General features: G+C 44.6%; 1 protein-coding gene across 3 annotated transcripts in view; it reads left to right on the top strand.

Moving 5' to 3' along the window:
* The window catches only part of PHF3 (PHD finger protein 3), a 299,402-nt gene that overhangs the window by 26,651 nt on the left and 252,095 nt on the right, over window positions 1-20,656 (top strand). For all 3 annotated transcript variants that reach the window (XM_033935349.1, XM_033935350.1, XM_033935348.1), the window contains exon 2: window positions 3,856-4,122. In XM_033935349.1, coding sequence (XP_033791240.1) covers window positions 3,879-4,122 — 244 coding nt within the window. In that variant the 5' untranslated portion in view covers window positions 3,856-3,878. The remainder of the gene's footprint in view (window positions 1-3,855; window positions 4,123-20,656) is intronic.

Below are 20,656 nucleotides of genomic sequence, written 5' to 3'. Positions count from 1 at the left end.
AGAATGTATGATGCCACTCAATAAAATCATTATGTCCTGCAGGGGTAAGGGTTTGGAGCTCGTAAATCCAAAACTGTTCCCTTCTTTGTAACCAAGCTACCTTATCCCCTTGATAATCCGGAAAAACCTGCTCGATGATAGTCCATTTGAGATCTTGAAACATATGATTACATTGTAAACAATGAGGCACCATCGGAGATGTAATAGACTGTGTGTTAATGCGGCTGCGGTGCTCTATGAGGCGCGTTCTGATAGTCCTTTGTGTGCGCCCCACATAACTCATCCGACATGGACATGTAATGATGTATATGACCCACTTAGATGTACAAGATGTGTTTGATTTGTGAACGTATTGTTTGTGAGTCACTGGATGTTCCCAATACGTACCTTCAATGGTAAGGGCACATATATCACAGGTATTGCCACATTTGGTGTGAAGGCCCCCCTGATGATTTTGAACTTGCACTGAAGAGTATCTGGATCGGACCACCCGGTTAGCGATGTTTTTAGGCCTAGCATAAGCGATGCACGGGAAATCCTGAAACTCGGGGTGCAACTGTAACACATGCCAGTGAGTCCTAATACTCCGGGCTACCTCAGAGGCTTGATCAGAGAAGGTTAGTACACAGATGATCTTGGTGTCTTCCCCTGTAGGAACTTGAGAGAGCAGCAAGGCTCTGTTGGCATACAGGGCCCGATGATAGGCCTTAGAGAGAACTTTGTGTGGATACCCCCGCTCACTAAAACGGGCATAGGGTGCTATCAGGACTATCAGAACGCGCCTCATAGAGCACCGCAGCCGCATTAACACACAGTCTATTACATCTCCGATGGTGCCTCATTGTTTACAATGTAATCATATGTTTCAAGATCTCAAATGGACTATCATCGAGCAGGTTTTTCCGGATTATCAAGGGGATAAGGTAGCTTGGTTACAAAGAAGGGAACAGTTTTGGATTTACGAGCTCCAAACCCTTACCCCTGCAGGACATAATGATTTTATTGAGTGGCATCATACATTCTGATTCGGCCTCGGGTGCTTTCATATATTCATTTTTTGATTGTTCATTCATTATTTCGTAAAAAACCTTTTTTTGTTTTTCAATGCAAGGACTGGTCTGATAACGTGATAGTAATTTGTTTCGGTGGTTCACCTGTGTATCATCACGTGATCGTCCATTTGGATCACGCCTCTCAGTTTGTCGGTTTAAATCGGAGGCGTCCTCTCTGGTCAAGCGCCATTTTCTTCTATTGCCTTTAAGCAGCAGCCTTAAGATTGATCGGCTCCTGCCTAGCGTCAGCTGTTCCTGAAGAAGGGGGAGTACTCCCCCGAAACGGAGTCCTGTAGGACTGTGGTGATACGCTGATCGCCTCTTTGAAGAAGCTAAGTACCTTCATTTTTTTTGCTGGTTGAATTTGGACACTTGCTTTTTCTAACCCCCCTGTATCAGGGGTAGAGACTACTCACATTGAGTGGGGACATTAAAAATTTATAATACTAAAGCACTTTAAGCACTGTTTGTGTTATTTTGCACTAAATTTCACGCTGAGAGCCCTAGGATGTTTCACAGTTGACACCTGTTGGTGTAAGCCAGTGACAGCCTTTGCCTCCTGTGGGAGGTGGCTGTGTGACTGAGGGCTCTCTTTATAATTTTGAGTTAATTTTCTTAAGGTTATTGATAGCGGAACATGTTAGTTCCTTCTCCTCTCTGTGTGTAGTGGTCTCTACCCCTGATTACAGTTTTTGATCTTGGGGTTTGGGAGTTTTTCCAGTTCTTCAAATATATTGTAAAGCAGTAATACTATCCGAAATATAAATCTATATTAATAACCAAGTTTACAACGCCTAACTGCCTCACTCTACATCAACAAACTGTAACCCATATGTATGTATAAACAACAAAACCTGTAACTCCTTAGTATGTTCCACTCCATGTATGTTAACTTGCAACGAAACAACAAGGCAAGCAGTCCACCAAAGAATCCAACGTGAAACAAAAGAAGATTGGCAGAAAATAAGGAGATCCAAATCAGGTTTATTCAAGGTGCTCCCAAGAACCATGTCCAATGCATTTCGCCAAACAAGGCTAGTCAATGCTAACAAAAAACTATGTCTTTCATACAAACAGAACACAGAAAACACCTTCGCCTAGTATGGAATATGTATTCCCAACTAACCTCTCCCCCTTTTGCACAACTGTATCATGGTTTTTAGCCATAGTGGTAACAGCTCAGATGCTCATAGAATTCTGAGCATCAGAGCTATTACCATCATGGCTGGCGCTAAAAAATGTTCTACAGTTTTGTAAAAGGGGGATAAAATAGAAATGCGTACACAAAGGTTAAATTGAACCACCAAGAAGCTGGACTCTGCATACAATGCAACACCACAGAAACAGTGATGAATCTTCCCTAAAGCAAAAAAATAAATAAATATAAATTTTTTTTCTACCTTTGTCTTCTCTGGTTTCTGCTCTCCTCATCTTCTTGTCACTCTCTTCCTTTCATTTGTCCATCTATGCCACTTCCAGAAAGTGTATTCCTCCCCCTTCTTCTTTCCCTTCACCCCCATTGGTCTGGCATCCATCTTCTTCCATTTCTTCCTCCAGTGATCTGTCATCTCTCTCCTCTTCTCTTCTTCCCTCTCCCACACCCCCATGGTCTGGCATTTCATTCTGCCCCCTTTTTTCCCCTCCAACCTAAATCCATCCAGTATCCTTCCCCCTTTCCCTGCACACCAATTCCATCAGCATTATCCACCTTTCTCTCCCTCCAACACCCTTTCCACACAGCAACGGCAACGGGCCCCCACACGGTATCTACGACGACAACAACACAACACCACCCCCACCCCCGGCATCGATGGACGGCAATGTGGCCTCCCCTCGGCATCAATGTTATGGCGGCTGGTTTAGTTCCAAGAAGATCCCGTGATGAATGCATCTGCCAGAAGAAGTAAGTGACTTCAGAGGGGGATGGACCGGCAGACGCATTCATCGCGGGACCTTCTTGGAGCTACGTTGGCCGCGTTGCCGTTGATGCCGGAGGTTGGCTGCATTCCCATCTGTCGATGCCCGGTGGGAGCGGCGTTGTTGTCGTCGGGTGGGGGCCCGTTGCCATGGAGGGAGAGAAGAGGGGTGGCTCGTTGCCATCTGAAAAAAAATGGCATGGTAAGTCGTCTTTCAGCGGGCCCCCCTGACTATTTAGGGCCCTAGGAACGTGCCTACTGAGTCTATTGGTTAATCCTGCCTTGGCCTGGAACAGACTGTCTGAGTCAATATGTCAAGCTCTGTCTCTAGCAGTATTGAAATCCAAGGAAGTTGCCAAGTTACAGACGCCCAACTTAAGTACGACTTGTGCTAAAGAACACAGTTGCGGCTTCATTTGGTTTCACTGAGCAGTATTTCCAGTGGAATCGACTCCTACACATCTCCTGTAGCAGATTCAGGAATGATGCATGGCCACATTAAGAACAGTATGTGGTTGTGCATGCTCTATCTTAGAGGGAACACTGGTAGGCCCTTTTGTCAGCTGGGAGCAGAGGTATGCAGCAAGAATCTTAAAATCTAAAGTTCTGAGATACATACAAATCTAACTTAAGAACAGCTTTAAAAATGTAACTCGTTCTTAACCTAGGGACTGCATAATAGACTGATAAAATTCACATCAGTGAGGATCAAGCTTTTAACATTTAGATAACCTAAGTAGATCTGTGTAGTCATTCTAATTTTAAATGTGACCTGAAAAGTAAAAGTCATGATTGTTAAACAATCAAAATGATTTTTTATTTGTTTTTGCTTTTTTCATTTTAGGAGGCACATTTTTGACTTCTCTTTTTATATTTTGTTTTCACAGAACTGAAACATACAGAAGTCTTCATGGATATAGTTGATACATTTAACCATTTAATTCCCGCTGAACACTTAGATGATGCCCTTTTCCTAGGACCCAATCTGGAGAGTGAAGGCTGTGATGATTTCACTGGAAGTCACAATGTCTTAGAGGACTCATTGAAAAACATGCTTAGTGACAAAGACCCCATGCTAGGATCTGCAAGCACTCAGTTCTGTTTACCAGGTTTGGACAGTAATGATCCTAATTTCCAGATGCCTTGTTCATCAGGTAATTATAAATTTACCAAGATACTTTTCCATAGATATGAAGTCAAAGATAACCCTCTAAATCAGCTTTGCAATAGCACATTTTAAAATCTGTTATGAAAAAAAATAGCTTTGTAAGGGATACTGAACTGACATATCTGCATACGTTTCATTTTGTATTGGGAGCGTACATTGCACATTTGTTGTGGGCCTGCTAGTTATAATGTAAGAGGAATTGTATCAGTACAAAGCAAGCAAAATTTTTCTGAGGAAAAAATTAATCTTTATACACACACTCTCTCTCATTCACACTCGGTTTTTGGTAAAAAAGCAAGTTAAACAATGCACTCTCCTTCGAGGGCTAAACACAGTCCAACAAAAACTAGAAACTCGCTGGACTCAAAGGAGACTACATTGTTTAACTTGCTTTTTTTTTTTATCAAACCTTTCAAACCACCCTCATATATACATAAATATATTAATAGTACTTGTCAGCCTGCATACCCTTCGCTGTGTTTTAGTAAAGTGTGTCAGATATCAGCCATACAAGCTTGATAGCTTATACTACTAGTCCTGACATTACCTTTCCATACCCTTATCATCATCATCTACAAATATGACCACCTGGCAGAGGTAACTATTGTTAAGCTGGAAAAAGTACCCAAGCCAGTACACAGTTAATGCTACCTTTTCTATTATACCTCTGAATTTGGGATCGCACAGAAATAAATTGTTAATGCATTTTTGGGGCTTCCCCTCACTGATTTTATGGCAGTTTTTCTTTCCATTTCACACATCCAGGCCAATTAAAAAAATTGACACTAATTATATCTATTTCCTTAACATCCATCTAGATCAGTGTTTCCCAAATTATTTATTTATTTTATTTTAAAAATTTCTATACCGTTTATAACTAAACGGTTCACAGAGTTACATACATAATTTAAAAACAAAATCATAACATACAAAAAATCCCCAAAAAACCATATTAAAACATTATTAAAAATTAAAACCATGATAAGAATGATCGTGAACAGTTCATCAACATGGCCAACAAAAGGCAATTAATAACTAGAAAAGAGCATCTACAAATAGCTCTGTCTTAAGTAATTTCCTGAACGTACCCTTTACACGGCAATTTCGTATTTGGCCCACAAGGGAATTCCATTTTTTAACTCTTGCACAGCAAAAAGTCATTTTGCCAGTCTCAACAAGCCTTGGAGTACCCCTTTGCCAGTCAGGTTTTCAGAATATCCACAATGAATATGCTTGAGCTTGATTTGCATACACTTCCTCCATTGTATGCAAATCTCTTTCACGCATATGCATCGGGGATATCCTGAAAACATGACTGTCAAAGGGGGACTGTAGGACACACTTGTGAATCACTGAGCTAGATTATTCCAGATAGATGCTCCTCCCCCCCCCCAAGGCAGGTTTGTGGAGACTTTGAACACAGATACTTTAGTGATATCACAGCTATAAGATTGATGCAGCCCTGGAACTTGATGTCCATTAGTACGCATTCCACAAATATCATAGCACTGAGACGTTATTGGTTTCAATGCTGGATGAATTGCGGAGCAGGTTTTGATAGTGGGAGAGATTATCTAGCAGTATTTCTTGATGTTTTGGCTGCCTTTGACACATTAGATCTCAAAATTCTATTTAGTAGACTTGGTGACTGTGGACTTGGTGGAGTAGTTATTAAATGGCTCTCTCATCATTTTTATGTAATTGACAGCAGGAAGTAATAGTTGCAGGGAAGCTATCTAATCGGAGGGTGATGAAAACTGGTGTCCTGCAGGCTCTGCTCTTTCAGAGGTTTTGTTCAACCTATATCTTTTACCATTGTGTAAGTTATTACAAAGCTTTGAGGTCTCTTATAGACTATGTAGATGACATACAGTTCTTTTTTCCCATTGTTGGAGAGCTTGCACCGTCCATTGAATGTTTAGAAATAGTGATAATTGGGGTAAAAGAATGGATGCATATTAACAAGTTGAAACTGAATGTGAAAAAAGACTAAGGTGATGTGTTTTTCAAGGAATCTGGAAAGGAATCTTCCAGACTCAGTTAAAATTCTTGAAATGTCTATGTAGATTTAATCAGAAATTAGATACTTGGGTGTCATTTTTGATTCCTGACTATCTTTTAAGGAGCATTTTCAGGCTATGGTAAGGAAGATATTTTTCAAGCTACATTTATTAAATAATCTTAGATCATGCTCTCATGAAGTGATTTCAAATTTATTCTACAGACTGTAGTTTTGTCTAGTCTTGACTATTGTAACCTTGTATTGCTGGGTGTACCTGTGATGTGATGTGATATGCGTGCTGCAGGTCGCACAAAATTTATTATCAGAGCACTTTTTAAAGTGGGGAAGTATGAACATGTGTCGGAATACTATGTAAAGCTATACTGGCTAAAACTAGAATATAGTATTCAATATAAATAGTTTGTTGTTAGTTTATCTGTGCATAAAGCTATTGGCACCAAAGTACTTAGTAGATAGTATTCTACAAATATACCAATTCAAAAGTTACGCTTTGTTGATCATAATGATTTTTATCCCAGGACAAGCAGACATGATATTCTCACATGTGGGTGACGTCATCTACTGAGCCCCGACGCGGACAGCATTTCAAGCAAACTTGATTGAAGATTCAAGCTTGCTGGCTGCACCACGCATGTGTGCCTCCTGCTCCACTAGAGGGCGCATCCCCTCCTCGTGGTCTCCAGTTCTATTTTTTCCGCTGTGCTAAGAAGACACGTTTTTCTTAGCGCTGCCCTAGTGCTTTCTTTGCACCGCGATTTACTATTTTTCTTTTTTTTTTTCCTTTCTTCGTAAAAGTCGCTGTGCATAACAAAAAAATTTTTCTTCCTGCTCATCGCGCTTTTCGCGCCTTTTTCTCGCGATCCGGGGGCTCCCGGATCGCCGCGACCGCGAGGCCTGATTGGCCGCGGCCGCCTGGATGTCCCGGCCCATTACGGGCTTTAAAAAGTGCACCGGGTGCGAGCGTCTTCTATCTCTCACAGACCCGCATCGCTGGTGCATCCTTTGCCTGGGGGCCGACCATCCAACGGAAACTTACCCCCGGTGTGCAACTTTTCAACAGTGGGCGCTCCGCCGCCGCCGGGCCCGCATGGCAGAGCTATTTGCCACCGATCAACCCTCGAACTCGGCTTCGAGATCGGCCCCGGCCTCGATCTCGGCCTCGAGTACATTGGCCCCGCCTCGGGACTCGACTTCGAAGACCTCGAGCTCTCATAAGTCCTCTGCCCCGGGTAAGTCCCCTCTTCCCTCCTCAGGTTCCACATCGTCGAAGAAGCCAACCTCGGGGACAATGGCCGCACAGAGTGGAAACTCCTTACCCACGGCCCCGGTAAAAACCCCGAAGACCTCGGGACGTGCCTCCACCCCTCAGGAATGCTCCGAAGCGAGATCACCCCCGGTGGAGAGCACAGCGGCCTTGGACATGCCATCGATGCTGTCTGTGCCCGTATTCCAGGACCTGCTCCGAGCGATGATCCCAACGGAGCTATCCGCTGCCATGGCTCACCTTCAACCGGCCTCGGCCTCGACCTCGCATGCGCCGGACCAGCCTGAGCAACGCGCCGAGACCCCTCGAGGAAAACCGCGCCGTTCTCGTCGCCTCTTCTCTTCATCGGATTCCTCCCTGAGGCATTCGAGGCATTCAAAACGAAAATCGAGACCCCTCTCTAAAAAAGCCCGGAGTTCCCCTCCGATACAAGGGCGCACCCCCTCGACTCGATCGGGGGAGCCACTAAGGGTCACCGAGCTGTCTCTTATCAACCCACAGCTCCTATTGACTCCCCCTCGGTCCGGAGCTCCGGCTCGAGGCCCTAGGCTTTCGCCGAGGGAGTCCGGGGAGGGATCCCCGACCAGGCACCGGTCGGTCCCCAGAACCCCGGCGTCGTCCCCGAGGGGCTCCTCGAGGCGACGCAGTTCCTCGACCCCGGAGCGCTTTCACAGCGCATCTCTGGTATCGGACCGAGGATCCGAGCGAGAGCCCCACTATTCGAGGGAGGCTTCTCCTTCCTTCTCAGCCAAACGGCGGTCTCGGTCACCGTCCCCGCAAGGGGCCACGGGACCCCATCAACCATCCTTCACGAGGTTCGTCCAGGACATGGGACGTGCCCTTGACTTGGACCTACAATCTGACTCTAGGTACTCCAAGGAATACCTGGCGGAGCTGGATATGCCTTCCCCGCCCCGAAAGTCCCTCCGGCTACCACTGAACCTGGTACTCGGGCAGACCCTTATCAGGAACCTCGAGACTCCTTACATGGTGACGGCGGTCCCATCCAAAATGGAGTCTAAGTACCGGACGGTACCTCAACCGGGATTTGAGCAACCACAGCTGTCCCACCAATCCCTGCTGGTGGAATCATCTTTGAAAAAAGCTCCCCCCTCGAGGGTGTCCGCGGCGGTCCCCCCTGGACGCGAAGGCCGGACACTGGACAAATTCGGATGCCGGTTGTACCAGAACTCTATGATGACCGCCAGAGTCCTGAACTACACCTTCACTTTTTCCTCATACCTGAAGCACCTCATTGGGCGGCTCGCCTCCTTCTCGGAGAGCTTACCCACCCCTCGCCAGACAGAGTTTAGCTTCCTCCTCGAGGATTTTTCCAACCTCAGGCTACACTTGTTCCACGCCGCTTACGACGGCTTCGAGCTATCTTCCAGGGTCGCAGCCTTTGCGGTGGCCATGCGTCGGCTGGCATGGCTACGACTCGTCGATATGGACCCCAACCTGCAAGATCGACTAGCCAACCTCCCCTGCGTCGGGAAGGAACTCTTTGACGACACCATCAAAGCTGCTACAAAACGGCTGTCTGAACACGAACGCTCATTCGCGTCTCTTGTCCGACAGAAGCCTAAACCACAGACCTCTCGCCCCTTCCGGGGATTACCTCCACACCGGCCTTTTCCAGACCACCGCCGCGACGCCCCCAGGCTCACTCTAGGGCTCCACCAAAGTCACAGCCCACGGCGTCGGCGAAGCCATCTCCGTCCTTTTGACGGAATGAGCGGACCGGGGCGGGCCCCCTCCGCACCTCCACCGAGCCCCCTCCCCATCGGGGGCCGCCTTCAAGCCTACTACCCTCACTGGAACTCATGGGTCCTTGGCGTGATCTCATCAGGGTACTCGCTCAACTTTCAAGAGGTACCCCCCGACAGTCCACCGAGCGCGTGCCCTCCAAACCGAGCGCAGTTGCCCCTCCTCCTCTCCGAGGTACAGGACCTCCTCCGCCTGCGGGCGGTGGAACCGGTCCCCCAAAATCAAAGGGGCCAAGGGTTTTACTCCCGTTACTTTCTGGTATCGAAGAAGACGGGAGACCTGCGCCCGATCCTAGACTTGAGACACCTGAACAAGCTTCTAGTACGGGAAAAGTTCCGGATGCTTTCACTTCCGATTCTTTGATCAGCGAGGGCGATTGGCTCTGCTCCCTCGACCTGAAGGAGGCCTACACCCATGTTCCGGTGCACCCTGCTTGCCGCAAGTTCCTGCGTTTTCAGGTGGGAGACCTTCACCTGCAATATCGGGTCCTCCCCTTCGGCCTGTCCTCGTCCCCCCGAGTCTTCACGAAGTGCCTCGTAGGGGTCGCGGCTGCCTTACGCTCCCATGGTCTGCAGGTATTCCCCTACCTGGACGATTGGTTGATCAAAGACTCGACCAGGGAGGGAGCTATCTCAGCGACCCAAAAGACTATCACTTCCCTTCAGTGTCTGGGGTTCGAGATAAACTTCCCAAAATCCCAGCTACGCCCCTCTCAGTCCTTACAATTCATCGGGGCCGTGCTTGACACGGTCCGCCTTCGCTCCTTCCTCCCCCCTCAGCGTCGGGAGGCATTGGTAAACCTGAGCCGACAAGTCTCGAGATCGAACTCGGTCTCGGCACGACAAATGATGACGCTCCTTGGCCATATGGCCTCCATAGTCCACGTTACCCCGCTTGCTCGCCTTCATCTGCGGTTACCACAGTGGACTTTGGCATCACAATGGCGACAGGATCGGGACCCAATCAACCGCCACGTGACAGTGACTCCTTCCTTGCGAAGATCGCTCCGTTGGTGGACCGACTCTTCGAATCTTTCCAAGGGTTTGCTCTTTCTCGCCCCTCCACACCACAAGGTCCTAACCACGGACTCGTCGGAGTACGCTTGGGGGGTCATGTGGACGGTCTCCGCACTCAAGGTCTGTGGTCCGCAGAGGACCGTCGCTGCCACATCAACGTGTTGGAACTCCGGGCCATCTACCTCGCCGCGGTGGCCTTCCAACACCTGCTTCACGACCGGGTGGTTCTCGTCCGTACGGACAACCAGGTGGCGATGTACTACGTAAACAAGCAAGGAGGGATGGGGTCCTGGTCCCTCTGCCAAGAAGCTCTACGGCTCTGGGAGTGGGCGATCTCCCAAAACATCTCCCTTCGAGCGGTTTACATCCAAGGAGAACAAAACTGCCTGGCGGACAGGCTCAGCCGCCTCCTCCAGCCACACGAGTGGTCCCTGCATTCTCAGGTGCTGCGACAGGTGTTCGACACGTGGGGGACTCCCCAGATAGATCTGTTCGCCTCCCCCGACAATCAAAAACTGCCTCTCTTCTGTTCAAGGATATACTCCCCGGACCGTCTCGAGGCCGATGCCTTCCTCCTAGATTGGGAGGGAAAGTTCCTCTAAGCGTTCCCGCCGTTTCCTCTGATTCTGAGGACGCTGGTCCATCTAAAATCTCTGAGGGCCACTCTGATCTTGATCGCTCCTCGATGGCCCCGCCAGCCTTGGTTCTCCCTACTACTTCAACTCAGTGTCAGGGAACCTCTGCTTCTGCCTGTCTTTCCCTCTCTGCTATCTCAGAGTCGGGGTTCACTGTTACATCCCAATCTTCAGTCTCTTCATCTGACTGCTTGGTTTCTTTCCCCTTGACTTCCTTCCCTGTATCTCAGTCGGTCAGGGAAGTGTTGGAGGCTTCTCGGAAGGTCTCGACCAGACTCTGCTATTCTCAGAAGTGGACTAGATTCTCGTCCTGGTGCTCCTCTCACCGCCAGGACCCGGTGTCGGTCCCTGTGTCCTTGGTTCTGGAGTATTTACTCCATTTATCTCACTCTGGCCTGAAGACCAATTCCATTCGAGTCCATCTCAGCGCCATTGCTGCCTTTCATCAGCCCCTGGAAGGGAAGGCTCTTTCACTCCATCCCTTAGTTTCCCGTTTCATGAAGGGGCTCCTGAATGTTCATCCTCCCCTCAAACCGCCTCCGTGGTTTGGGATCTCAATGTGGTTCTAGCTCAACTGATGAAACCTCCATTTGAGCCTATGGATAAGTGTCATCTTAAGTTCCTCACTTGGAAAGTGATCTTCCTACTCGCTCTCACTTCTGCTCGGAGGGTTAGCGAGCTGCAGGCCTTGGTGGCGGACCCACCTTTCACAGTATTCCACCATGACAAGGTGGTCCTCCGCACTCACCCTAAGTTTCTGCCTAAGGTGGTGTCTGATTTTCATCTCAACCAGTCCATTGTTCTACCTGTGTTCTTCCCCAAGCCCCACTCTCATCCCGGAGAGGTGGCGCTTCACACTCTCGACTGCAAGCGGGCGTTGGCCTTCTACCTCCAACGCACCCAGTCCCATCGGACGGCCCCCCAGTTGTTTTTGTCCTTCGACCCCAACAGGTTGGGGCGCCCAGTTTCCAAGCGCACCCTGTCCAACTGGTTAGCTGCTTGTATTTCTTTCTGCTACGCTCAGGCTGGTCTCGCGCTGTACGGTTGAGTTACGGGACATAAGGTCCAAGCGATGGCAGCTTCGATAGCTTTCCTCAGGTCCACGCCTATCGAGGATATCTGCAAGGATGCCACGTGGTCTTCGGTTCATACTTTCACCTCACACTACTGCCTGGATATACTGTCCAGGAGCGATGGCCGGTTTGGCCAATCGGTCTTACGTAAACTATTTTCTTGAATTGCTAACCTCCCTCCATCCCTTATCAGTTAGCTTGGAGGTCACCCACATGTGAGAATATCATGCCTGCTTGTCCTGGGATAAAGCACAGTTACTTACCGTAACAGGTGTTATCCAGGGACAGCAGGCATATATTCTCACAACCCGCCCACCTCCCCGGGGTTGGCTTCTTTGCTGGATATGTGAACTGGAGACCACGAGGAGGGGATGCGCCCTCTAGTGGAGCAGGAGGCACACATGCGTGGAGCAGCCAGCAAGCTTGAATCTTCAATCAAGTTTGCTTGAAATGCTGTCCGTGTCGAGGCTCCGTAGATGACGTCACCCACATGTGAGAATATATGCCTGCTGTCCCTGGATAACACCTGTTACGGTAAGTAACTGTGCTATATATACCAACAATGAAACAAATGAAGTTGCAAGTAACTAGAGTGAGTACATTTTCATGCATAGGTCCTCATGATTGGAATAAAATTCCATTATATATACGTCAGCAAAGAAATTTTAATAATTTCAAAAAATTACTAAAGTGATATTTATTTAGCAAAATGAATTACAGGAATTGAGTATTCCATTGTATAAATGAGCGCTGGATGCTGACTAGTTTTGTAATTGTTTGTTTTATGGATGTTTTATTATGTGTGTAACTGTTGTGACCTGTTTTGTATAAAGCGGGATACAAATGAATAAAGTGGGATACAAATGAATAAAGTATAAGTAAAACAAATGACAAAGCAGAACAGGTTAGATATGAAACCCTGATGGAGTGCAAGACCCAGACCCGCTACCATTTTATCTTTTCTGTGAGAGCAGGGAAAGCCAGAATATAACCTCCAGCCTATACTTACCTGTCTGAGAACTGAACAGGTCTAGCAGGACTCAAGGAAATGAAATTACCAGGTAAGACCAGACTTCTGCTATACCAATCTGCATACTTTGGAAATACCAAGTAGCCAGGAGGACATTATGACTGCTCACAGAACAGCTTCCCTGAAGGTAGTCTCCTGCTTAATCGGCACATCCAGCCTATAGTGCTTTACAGGTGATGACCAAATGATTGTCTGCAGGAGGGGTGGGCAGGAGGGAATATGTCGCCTGGGCGCTTTTGTACGGAATGCAGCAGCTGTCACTTTGGAGGTGTGGTTGGAGTTTGATTTGGCTATTGTGGCTGACAGAATGTACAACCTGGTGTTGTATCAGTCTTCCTAGTCCAGATGATATTGGAGAAAGAGCCAGTTTGTAGAACAAAGCCCTCCAGAGTCTTTTCATTTCATTCTGAGCTCTGGAAGAGCTGTTATTTTCCAATGTTGTGGAAAAAGACACCATCTTGTTTGCTTCATCGGTCCTGTGGTCTTTGGGGAAACAGTGCTGCTTCAGATATACATGTAGGAGAAACTTAATTTAAGAGGACACTTAAAAATTTCCTTTTTTGCATATGCAAACATACTAAAAATGTGCCACAGAATTCTTACTGGAACCACTAATGAAAACTAAGGGCATTTTCCTTAGACATGCACTTTAACAAAAAAGATAGAAAATAGAGACAGAATCCAACAGTGAAACACAGAAGTGTAGAAGGAGTTGGATATCAAGCACATAGTCCACAGCAGTATGACAACATACTTCTCCTTCTGTATCCACAGGGATTAGGTGCAGAGCCGGACCGCAAAGTGTGAAAAACTGTGAATAACTTCTCGGCCAACTCTGACCCACCCCCGCCTCCCTCCCATGCTTTAAATACAAACTCTCACTCAAACAAACCATCCCGTACCTTACCTAGTGGTCTAACGGGCTTTTGGGGCAGGAGCGATCTTCCTATGCTCCTGCCCCTTACAGATCACTCATAGGAAATGGCTGTGGGGAGTTCCCGTTGTAGTCTCGAGAGATTACGGGAACTCATGGCAGCCATTTCCTATGAGTGATCTGCACGGGTTAGGAGTGTAGGAAAATCGCTCCTGCCTTAAAAACCCGCTAGACCACCAGGTAAGGCTTAAAAATAGGCCAAAAATTAAACTCGGCCCCCTCCCAAAAAAATATCATGAATAACCAAATCCGCGGGTGCTGAAACCACGGATTCGGAGGGAGAAGTGTATTTAATTTTATTCAACCAAGCCCAGCACATTTTAGTGGTTCAGGCATAAACTAAAATGTAGCTGCATCGGGCTTTGTTGAATAAAAGTAACTGTTGTCATAGAAACATAGAAACATAGAAGATGACGGCAGAAAAGGGCTACAGCCCATCAAGTCTGCCCACTCTGCTTACCCACCCCCTGTCTATGCCCTAATGACCCAATTTTCTTATCTTGACCCTCGTAGGGATCCCACATGGGTATCCCATTTATTCTTAAAGTCTGTAGACTGTGTGTTTGATATTCAATTATACTTCTATATATAAAATGTTACCTGTATTAATGGACTGATGTGATTCTTAACCACTGGTGAGGAAGAAAGGTTAACCTAAGTAGATCCATTTAGTTCTGGTCATGGCCATGGCCAACACAAAGGTCTTTTCGCTTTTACAGAAGAGGGAATGGAAATGCTGTAGGATCAATCAATGTGTTTCTGCAGCAGGGGCCTCTTCTACATCTTGCTTTGGCCTCTAATGGGATAGGGGCTCAGGAGAGTACAGTACAACCCCTCTCTGTTTCTGTTGGCTGTTCTGCCTTAACCCAAGAGACTGTTGTAGTCTGAGGCACCTGCCTCTTCTCCTCCTGCAAGATTGTTTATTGAAAACTTTTATACTGCCACTAATGACTAGGGCAGTGGTTCCCAACCCTGTCCTGGAGGAACACCAGGCCAATTGGGTTTTCAGGCTAGCCCTAATGAATATGCATGAAGCAAATTTGCATGCCTATCACTTCCATCATATGCAAATCTCTCTCATGCATATTCATTAGGGCTAGCCTGAAAACCCGATTGGCCTGGTGTTCCTCCAGGACAGGGTTGGGAATCACTGGACTAGGGTGTCCATTCAGAGCAGTTTATATGAGCTTCAGTAATGATGTTACAATACTTGAGCTTCCGTATGGTGTTACAATACAGAGCTTCTGTAGTGATAATACATTTAGTCTTTTACAGTAATTATTTACTAAATCTTTGCCCTATATATACACTTGAGTTTCCTATATATACTTCATCTTGCACATTTATATTATAATACAGTACATTCATTTTATGTATCTCATAAAATTACTAGTATTATATAATTACACACATACTGGTAATCTTGTCTCCTGTACTTTATTTAACATATCTATTGTATTCACCCTATTGTGTTTATAATGGGGAGTCACTAGCTTTTCTTCTATAGTGCTAATCCCTCTCTCTGTTGCATTATTAAAGTAGTCAATGAAAAGGATGGTCTTAATCCCTTTCTTGAACTTTCCAGTGTCCTTTTCTACTTCTAATTCCTTTGGAAGGAAGTTCCACCACTTTGGCACCATCACTGAGAACATTCTTGTCCTGATGCTTTTGTATTTCATGTCTCTGAAAGAGGGTATTTCTAGCAGATGTTCTTGGCTTGAGCTTAAGAACTATTGCTTTAGGATTTCTTTTTGCCTTATGGTTGTCATTCAGTGTCAAATGGTCTATAGCTCCTTACCTCACCAACGCGGATTTTGATGAAACTGCGTGCAATCTTATATGACCCAACTGAACTCTGGTAACGTTTAAGATCCACTAGTGGAATATTTGTGGAGATATAGGTCTTTGATACCATACCACAACCATGTACAGCAGGTGTGCCCACACTTTTTTGGCTTGCGAGCTACTTTTAAAGAAACCAAATCAGAATGATCTACCAACAATAAAATTTTTGAAAACACAAAGCGCACTATATGCAGAGAAAATGTTAATTATTATTTGTATTTGGGTTTTTTTCAGAGGTCAAGGCAGATGACTTTAAAATATGCAATGTCACCTCAGTAACAACTATACAAAAATAGACAAATATAGCCCCTCCCCTTTTACTAAACCACGATAGCAGTTTTTAGCGCAGGGAGCTGTGCTGAATGCCCCTGGCAGCTCCAGACGCTCATAGGCTCCCTGCGCTAAAAACACCTATCACGGTTTAGTAAAAGGGGGCCAAAGTGCAAAATATAGACAGCAGATATAAATTCTCAAAACGGACACATTTTGATCACTAAATTGAAAATAAAATCATTTTTTCTGCCTTTTTGTCTGGTGATTTCATGAGTCTCTGGTTGCATTTCTTCTTCTGTAAATCCAATGTTTCTTTCTTTCTGCCCCCTCCCCTTTTATTTCTGTCTTTCTGTCTCTCCCCCTCCCTCCCTCCCTTTCTTTCTTTCTTTCTTTCTCTCTTTCTCTCTCCCCCTGTCCCCCCTCTTTATTTCTGCCTTTCTTTCTCTCTCCCCCTGCCTGATTGTCTTTCGTTCTTTCTCTCTCCCCTGCTCCCTCTTTATTTCTGACTTTCTTTCTCTCTCCCCCCTGCCCCCCCAAGCCATCGCACCGATTTCTCCATTTCCCCCATTCTTTCCCTAACCCCCCCCCCCAAACCACCACGCCGATTTCTCCCTGCTTCCTCGAGCCAGGCCTGGCGCATACAAGCACTGGGCCCACAAGACTTCACCTCCAACGTCAATTCTAACGTCGGATAGGAAGTTCCAGGCCAACCAGGTAGCGATTGGCTGGCCCAGAACTTCTTCTCCAACGTCAGTATTGACATTGGAGGTGAACTCTTGTGGGTCCAGCACTTGTACACGCCTGGCCTGGCTTGGGGAGGTAGGAAGAAAAAGATCGCAAAGGCAATGCGATCGACTCACATTGCCTTTGCAATAGACCATTTGGGCACCCCTGAAGTACAGTATCCCTGCAAAATTTTTCACAACTTTGAGTCAAAATATTTTTTGGGTTATAAAAGCAAAACAAATGAAACTTGGGGATCTTATAGACAACTCTTTATGATCTGTACAGTGGAACTAAGGCAAATTTTCATATTTTGAAACTGGCATACATAAAAAGCTTCAAAGTGGGCTGAAAAAGTGTATGTGCTAAAAAATTTAAAAGTTTAGCCTTCTGTGGCTCCTGTAATAATGAATCTATCCCCATAAAATTGTATCTATTATTGTTTGACATGACTTTGTTTTCATATATACTCGTATTTTAACTTACAAGCTAATCCCGTTACTTTACAATTTAAATGTTGTGATTTTTCAAAAAACCCCATCAAAAATGGGGTGTTTTCAACCACCTTTTGCAAGAGTTATGTAGAAGCATTTTTAAATTAGCTCTATTATTGTAGAAACAGCATGTTTCAAACCCTCTGAAAAAGTTGGTTTTGGTTTTCAACGTGAGCAAACAGTGCCTGTAAATAAGGGTCAGAGATCATAGAAGTTTCTGTGGTAATGGCATACAAATATAGTAGTTCTTCAAGTTGTACTTGTTATATGATTGTTTTTTTGCATTTTTATAAGGAAACTATTTGATTGCATTGGTCCATGGTGGCATTGCCACTGCCAGTTCAAGAAATTTGAACCAGCAACCTCATCACCGTAGAGGTCACATCAGTTAGCCTTGGTTCAGGTTCCCGAGCCTGCAGTCTTGGTTTCATTGTCGAGGTTCTAAAGCCTTGAGCAAGTATTTGTTTGGTTTTAAAGTCAATGATTGGGCAGCTTAACCTCAGTTCCCAAGCCTAAAGTAGGTATGTTCTATTGGTTCTCAAGCCAAAGTTCTGACTATGTTTACCCTTCATTGCATTTTATTAATTTTACGAGCCACATTTGCCAAAATAGTTTCTGAAATAGTGTCCGGTACTTTATTTAACATATCTATTGTGTTCACCCTATTGTGTTTCTAATGGTGAGTGGCCAGCTTTTAAATTCTCCTGTCTGTTGCATTATTAGTTAAAGTAGTCAATGAAAGGATGGTCTTAATTTCTTTCTTAAACTTTCCAGTGTCCTTTTCTGCTTTTAATTTGAACTCCATCGGTTACATGACCCAGATGATGTAACCGATGGAGCAAAGAGCATGAAAATAAGATGCTGTTTGGCACCCATCAAATGTCTTGTCTTTCAGGCCAGTAAAATCAATTAGCAGGGCCACATAGGTGCACAAACTTTATCAAGGCATCATTTTTTTCCATCAATACTTCAACAATGTTTCCAATCCACCATTTGATATTGTAAATGCAAGCAATATAACAACTAGGGAGCAATTGTGGTATTCTCAAATCTGGGATTGTAGTGTCCTTATTAGAAGTTCTGGCCATGAATGGTGTTTTGAGTCTTGTTGTACAAATTGATGATGCTTTCTAGCTCCAGATATTGTGCTGCTTTCATGCCATCTTCATGAAATTTCTTGTTTTCATTGATTTCTTCTTATTTAATTCCATGTATGTTCTTTTTACAGAAATTGAATAGTCTCTTGATGTCAATATTTGATCATTTGATGGTCTTTGAAGGCTAACTCTTGCTGCTAATCTTTTCATTGTTCCACCAATTTTGTGAAATTGCTTTTATGATTGAGCAGTTCAGCCATTTGTTAGTAAGAGATGATCCCGTTGCCTTGAAACAGCTTTTCTAAGCGAAACGCTGGCTATCATCGGCATGGGGGTCTCAGCAGCAAATAATATTGAGAATCAGATAAGTTGCTATACTCTTTATATCTCTTCACAATTTTCATAGGCGGTTGGTGTTTAACAAGCCTTTAACGCAAAGAACTTTAAGTGAAGTGGACTTGCATGAACCATTCTAAATACAGTGTCTATTGTTGATGCTTTCAACTAGGAGGGTTTTATGCCTATGAGGAGGCACATTAAGATTTGTGAGGACATTGAAGTCCTGAATCATAACCTGAGGCTTTTCCTCCTATTTATTTATTAATTCATTTATATTTGACTTGGTAACACATTTGATACACTGATCAATATTTTTGATGTCAGTGGAAATAAATTTAGTGAGTGACATAGGGTTCCACAAGTTCTTTATTTAATTCTAGGCAGATTTAAAGATCTCAATATGTGTACTTTGGAGGAAAGGTGAGAGAGGGGAGATATGATAAAGACAAATCTCATTGGAAAAGAAGCTCTGGAATGAGAGGGCATAGGATGAAGTTAAAAGGTGATATTAATCTAAGGAAATACCTTTTACAGAAAGAGGGATAAGTGTGTGGCATAGTCTGCTGGTAGAGGTGGTGGGAGACAAAAGACTGTGTGTGAGTTCAAGAAAACATGAGATCTCTTAGGGAGAGGAGGAGATAGTGAATAATAATAATAGCTTTATTTATATCCCATCATACCTTTCAGTTCAAGATGGCTTACAACAAGAGAGGCTGCATGAATGCAGCGAAGTTACATCATGAGCATGAAGTAGGAGTAAACAAACAGGCGTACGTATAATGTAATTATATATAACAGGAGGTAGGAGCATGCAAGTAGATGTAGAGGAAATCATTTGAGGAAGTTTAAACAAATTTGTCAAATAAATGGGTTTTCAGCGATCTTCTGTATGATTGGAATGACGAGTTAAGGAGTAAGTCGCTTGGAGTATTGTTCCAGATTCCTGCTTGGAAGGAAAGTGTCTGGTCGAGGAATCTTTTGAATTGGCATCCTTTGGGAATCGGAAAGGCAAATAATAAGTGGAGTTTATCTTGGAGACAGAGTGTTTCAGAAGGTAGGTGGGTGCAGTGCTGAATAGTGTTTTGAAACATAGGTAACCAAATATGAAAATTATTCTGGCCTCGACTGGTAGCCAGTGCAGTTTTTTGAAATATGGAGTGATGTGATTGGATTTTTTCAGGTCAAAAATCAGTCGTATGGCTGTGTTTTGGATTGTTCTCAATCTTTTGGTAATTTTTTTTGTAGGATCCTAGGTAAATGATGTTAAAGTAGTTCAGTAAGCTTAGGATTAGTGATTGTACTAACAGTCTAAATCAGTGATCTCAAACTCAAATCATTTGCGGGGCCACATTTTGGATTTGTAGGTACTTGGAGGACCACAGAAAAAATAGTTAATGTCTTGCATGAGGTAAAACTCTTTATAGTTTATAAAACTTTCCTTTAACAGTTAAAAGGAAAGCTATATAAACTATAAAGAGTTTTACCTTATGCAAAATTGTCATTTCTTTAATAAGACATTAACTATTTTTTTTCTGCTGCCCTCCAAGTACTCTATTTTTTCTGCAGCCCTCATATTTAAAGTTTAATATCTTTGCTTTCTCAAAACTGACACATTTCAATCACTATATTGAAAATAAAATCATTTTTTTCAAATCATACCTTTGTTGGCTGGTGACTTTATTTTTCTGTGCTTTTAACTATGTTTCCAGGACCTTCTTGTCGTTTGACTGTTTTTCTCTCCATCTTCACTTTCTGCCTTGCATCCATCTTTAGCATTAACTTAATATTCAATTTTTCTGCTTTCTTTTCAAAATCTACATTTCCATGTCTTACCTTCCCTTCTATCTCTCTCTTCTTTCATCCCTATTTCCATGGTCTGACATCTCTTTCCTTCCTTTCTCTCCCTCCCTCCTTCCTTCCTTTCCCCTGGTCTGGCATCTCTCCCTCCCCCTCCATAGTCTGGTATCTCCTTTCCTTCCCTCCCTCCCATGAACTTGGCATCTCTTG

This window comes from Geotrypetes seraphini, chromosome 3, assembly GCF_902459505.1.
Source record: "Geotrypetes seraphini chromosome 3, aGeoSer1.1, whole genome shotgun sequence".
Taxonomy (NCBI): Eukaryota; Metazoa; Chordata; class Amphibia; order Gymnophiona; family Dermophiidae; genus Geotrypetes; species Geotrypetes seraphini.
This window is presented reverse-complemented; position numbering and strand designations above follow the sequence as displayed.